This window comes from Chlorella variabilis (genome assembly GCF_000147415.1).
Source record: "Chlorella variabilis unplaced genomic scaffold CHLNCscaffold_2, whole genome shotgun sequence".
Lineage (NCBI taxonomy): Eukaryota > Viridiplantae > Chlorophyta > Trebouxiophyceae > Chlorellales > Chlorellaceae > Chlorella > Chlorella variabilis.
In genome coordinates this window covers 1,587,476-1,591,832 of record NW_005435086.1, presented here as the reverse complement: position 1 = coordinate 1,591,832, position 4,357 = coordinate 1,587,476, and the positions used below count along the sequence as shown (strand labels likewise).

Below are 4,357 nucleotides of genomic sequence, written 5' to 3'. Positions count from 1 at the left end.
CGCCGACCCGTCGGCTCCCGCCGTGGTCGCCGCGCCTGCGCCTGCGCTGGCCGCCGTGCCTCCTCCTGCTGCCGCCTGCTGCTGGCCCGTGGCCGCCGCCTGCGCCGCCGCCGCGGAGCCCTCTGCCACGCCCGTCGCCGCCAGCCGCTCCTCCCCCTGCCCGTCCAGGCTCAGCAGCAGGCGCCAGAGGGACCAGATCCACACGTTGTAGGCGCCGGGGGCGCAGAAGTGTGTGCACTCCGATCCGATGTGTCCGTCGTGCATGGGCAGCGTGTCGTTCCATGTGGCGTGGATGGGCATGCCCGCGGCCCTGAACACGCCGTCAGACAGCTGGTTGCGCCACCCGCCCGCCTTGACGTGCTCGTTGGGGCCGCCCAGGGCGCCGTCAGGCATCAGCTCCACACCCTGCAGCCGCGGCAGCCGGGGCCAGCGCGGCTCGGCGGGGTGGCGGCAGCCGCGGCGGGGCGGCGCCGGCCTGCAGCCTGCTGCCAGCAGCAAGGCAGGAGCACGCGCCAGGCATGCGCGGCAGCCGGCAGGCGGCTCGGCCCGCCAGCGGCGCCTCCTCGTGTGCCGCACCCTCCCCCCTTCTCCGCTGCCGCCTCACCTTGATGGGCTTGCACCCCTTGGCGTGGGCCAGCACCTTCCAGGCCACGCTGGGGTGCGGGAACTCGCCATTCTGCACCGCACCAGCACCCAGCCAGCCGCACGCCGGTCTTTCCACCAGCCCACCAGCCAGCCCGCGCACACGCACACACAAGCGGCGGCTCTGCACCCCCACCCCCTCCCACACCTCAGCAGCAAGCACCACCACCACCACCAGCACCCCGCGCCAGGCGGGAGGGGCATGGACGTGCCTGCCACCCAACCACCACCACCACCACCACCACCAGCCCACCTCGATGTCAAAGTGCTGCGGCGAGTTGTCCCGCCAGATGACGCGCGGCAGCTGCTCCCTGTGCTGCCGGTAGTAGTCGGCCAGCCCCTTCACCAGCCAGGGGTACTCCCCCTCCTTCTTGTGGTGCCTGCACAGCGCAGCGCAGCGCAGCAGGCAGGCAGCAGGCGCAGCGCGAACTGAGCTGGCCTGCCCACCCGACGGCGCCACCGGCAGCCGCGACCAGCCTGCCGCCCCGGGGCGCACCCCCATGCCTTGGCCGCCTTGGCTGCCTGCCTGCCTGCCTGCCCCCCTGCTGCCTTCCTGCAGTCCCACACAGCCACCTGCCCGCGCGGCGGCCCTCCCCCCAGCCAGGCAGGCAGGCGGGCAGCTCGACAGGTGAGGGGGCGCGCACCAGAGGCCGACGTTGAACGTCCAGATGTCTCGGCTGCCCACTCCCAGCGCCTTGAGGTTCTTCAGGTAGTGAAGCATGTGCTGGCCCTTGTTGATGCGCGCGTGGCACACCCGCGTGCCGCCCACAAACGTGGTGCACATGGGCGGCGCCACGCCGCAGCAGCCGTCAAACCCCTTCACCACAGCCTCGTAGATGCGCTGCGGGGCAGCGGCGACGGCGGGGGAGGCAGCAGGGCGCCGGGCACGCGTCTGTGACGGCAGCGATGCCGGCGGTGCTGTGCAGGCCAAGCATGCCGCGGCCGTGCCATGCCAGGTCGACGGCCCCCTCCTCCTCGGCAGGCGCCCCACAGGCATCATCGTTTGAAGGAATCGGCGCCGCACCACCACACACACACACTCCCTCCCCCCCACCTTCTGCTGCGCGGGGTCATCCGACATGGGCGCGTCTCGCCGCCGCCGCGCCTCCGGCTCCATCATCCCCGCCAGGAAGCAGCGCAGCTGGCGGTAGAAGCGCTGCGCCTGGCTGTCGCCCGCCACCCACAGCGTGCGGCCGCGGATGGCGGCCCACAGGTCGCAGGGCAGCATGGTGAGGAGGGAGGAGAAGCGCGGGGTGGAGCGCAGGTACCGCAGGGTGCGCGTCACAAACGCGCCCGGGCACTGCGGGCAGGGCGTCGAGGGCGGCTCGCGGTTACGGAGCAGCGAGCCGGCCGGCGTGGAGGGGCGCGGGTGCCCGCCGGCCAGGCCTGCTGGGGACCGCTGGTGGGCTGGACGGCGGCTGCCAGCAGGCAGCTATACAGGGCAGGCGTGGGTGCTGGCGCGGGCAGGCGGTGGTCACCACAGGCAGTGCACCCACCGACTCGTTCTCGCAGCCCCAGGCCATGACCGGCGGCTGCGAGCCGTTGAACACCCGCGCCTCCACCGCCGCCCGGTTGGCGTCGCTGCACTGCCGTTCTATGATTGCTGCCTCCTCATCCTCAATGGACGCAGCAGACCGCTCTCCCTGCCCACCCTGCTGCTGCTGCTGCTGCCGCGCCTGCTTGCCCGCCGCCGCCGCCGGCTCCTCCACCTCTGCCTCTTGCTCCTGCTCACGCTGCTCCTCTGCCTGCTCAAGCTCCTGCTGCTCCTCCCCCTCCTCCTCCTCATCATCAAACTCCTCCTCCTCCTCCTCCTCCGGCGGCTGCTTCTTGGCTTTCTTCTCAGCGGCAGCTAATGGAAGCGGTACGTCGGCGTCGCCGCTCCCGCCTTCACCTGGCGGTTCAAGGGCGGCGGCCCCCTCGTCGTCTTCGAGCCCATCTGCATCCGCCTCCATCATCTGCTCATCTTCTTCCACCGCCTCCGCCTGCTCCTCGTCCACTTCAGCCTCAAGGGCGGGCTCCACCAAATGCTGCTCTTGCTGCCGGCGCGCTTGGACGCGCTTGACAGCCTTGGCTGGAGGTTTTGGCTGGGAGGTCCACAGCATGGCCACAACCAGCAGTGCCCCAGTAAGCCAGAAGAACCGCCGGGCCCGGTGGCCCCGCGTTGGGTGGTGAGGCGGCCTGGCTCCCATCGTCGTGTGCATTCCAGCCGGGCAGAGGGCAAGAGATGCCATGTACGCGGCTGTACGGCCTCCAGGCTGGCGCCGCCGCTTGTAGTGCCCCCAACCGCCTTGCCCCAAGCCTGGCTGCCACAATCTGCCCTGCTTCCTTACACGCTGTTGGCCGGCTTTCAGTGTCATGGTGTCCAGCAAAAATGAGGTAGCAGGCAAAATGGAGAAACGGGCCTCACATGGTCTGCAGAGCAAGCGGCCGACCACCAACCGAACCGGCCGGCAGCAGCGGAGCAGACAGGGAGAAGGCTGGAAGAATGTGGCGGGCTGGAATGAATTTAGGGGGGCTGGAGAACCAATGAGAAAACATGCAGCCAATTAAACATGTGTGTGCGGGTTGGCAGCCGACCAGGGGGGTATCAGGGGCTGCCGAGCAGGCGGGTGTACAGGGTCTGCCCTCGGTTGTTGGAGGAGAGGCGGGGTACAGGCGTGGTGCAGGCAGACGGGCGGGTGCGTGCCAAGAAGCGCGGAGGCGGGCATGACAGTGGGGCTGGGAGCGCAGGGCAGAGGGCAGGGGAGGGGAGCGGCGCTCAGTACAGGCAAGGCGGTGGGGGCGGCATCGCGGAGGCATGGTGGTGGCACAGGGCAGGTGGAAAGCACATGAAAGAGCCGGGGGGCATTCGTTGCAGGGGCCCAGCGCAGTAGCCTGCACAGCGCTGCGCTCGGGCGGCACGCCGAGGGGCCAGCTGCCGCGGCGCGCGGCGCAGGGGCCTGGTGGCGCCACCGCCCGGGCGCCTCACGCCTCTGCGGGCCAAGGCCCCACCAGCACGCCGCGCTGCTGCAGCCTCTCCCTGATCCTGGAGAACTGGCGCAGGCCCGCCTGCAGCGTGAGCCCCCGCCCGTCCGACAGGCAGGTGGCCGCGCTGCTGTCGCTGCCGCTGCTGGTGCCGGGGGGCGCCGCCCGCAGGCCCGCCGCGGCAGACAGCTCGGCGCTGGAGGCGCGGCCCGCCAGCCGGGGAGCCTGCATGCGCAGCGGCGGCGCGCCCTGGATCAGCCGCACAAAGGCGCCCACGGCCGCGTCGCCGTCCACGGCAGGAACGGCGGCGGGGGCGGGCGCCGGTGCCGGCGCTGCTGTCGCTGCGCCGCAGCTTGGGGCCGCGCCCTGCCCGGCGGCGGGCGCAGGCTGGCGGGAGGCGGCGGCCAGCGGGCTGCCGCCGCCGCCCGCGGGGGTGCTGACGGGCAGCTGGTCCAGGGAGGCTGCCGCGGGCGGCGGCGGTGGCGAGGGCGGCGCGGGGCTGCGGGGGTTGAGGGGGGAGGAGGCGCTGCCCTCGTCCAGAGCAAAGGGCAGCACATCTGCGGGCAGGGCGGGGAGCGGGGGCAGGCGGCAGCGGCGCCGGGCAGGGGAGGTGAGAGGGCAGGCGGCCAGGGAGGGCAAGGGCAGGCAGGCGCCGGGGCGGTTGGCTGGCGGCGATGCCGGGCGCCAGCTGGCGCTGGCTGGAGCACACACCTGCCTCATCCAGTGCTCCGCTGAGCTGGGGCGAGTCGGG

At 72.3% G+C, this 4,357-nt stretch overlaps 2 protein-coding genes across 2 annotated transcripts in view; both read right to left on the bottom strand.

Annotated features, from left to right (window-relative positions):
- The window catches only part of CHLNCDRAFT_137966 (hypothetical protein), a gene marked incomplete at both ends in the record, with an annotated part of 4,571 nt that extends 1,827 nt beyond the window's left edge, over positions 1 to 2,744 (bottom strand). The window contains 6 exons of the mRNA XM_005851181.1: positions 8 to 405; positions 605 to 676; positions 896 to 1,022; positions 1,287 to 1,483; positions 1,697 to 1,942; positions 2,139 to 2,744. Coding sequence (XP_005851243.1) covers positions 8 to 405; positions 605 to 676; positions 896 to 1,022; positions 1,287 to 1,483; positions 1,697 to 1,942; positions 2,139 to 2,744 — 1,646 coding nt within the window. The remainder of the gene's footprint in view (positions 1 to 7; positions 406 to 604; positions 677 to 895; positions 1,023 to 1,286; positions 1,484 to 1,696; positions 1,943 to 2,138) is intronic.
- An 862-nt stretch (positions 2,745 to 3,606) lies between these two features.
- Positions 3,607 to 4,357, bottom strand: part of CHLNCDRAFT_137965 (hypothetical protein) — a gene marked incomplete at both ends in the record, with an annotated part of 4,107 nt that continues 3,356 nt past the window's right edge. Inside the window, one exon of the mRNA XM_005851180.1 lies at positions 3,607 to 4,163. Coding sequence (XP_005851242.1) covers positions 3,607 to 4,163 — 557 coding nt within the window. The remainder of the gene's footprint in view (positions 4,164 to 4,357) is intronic.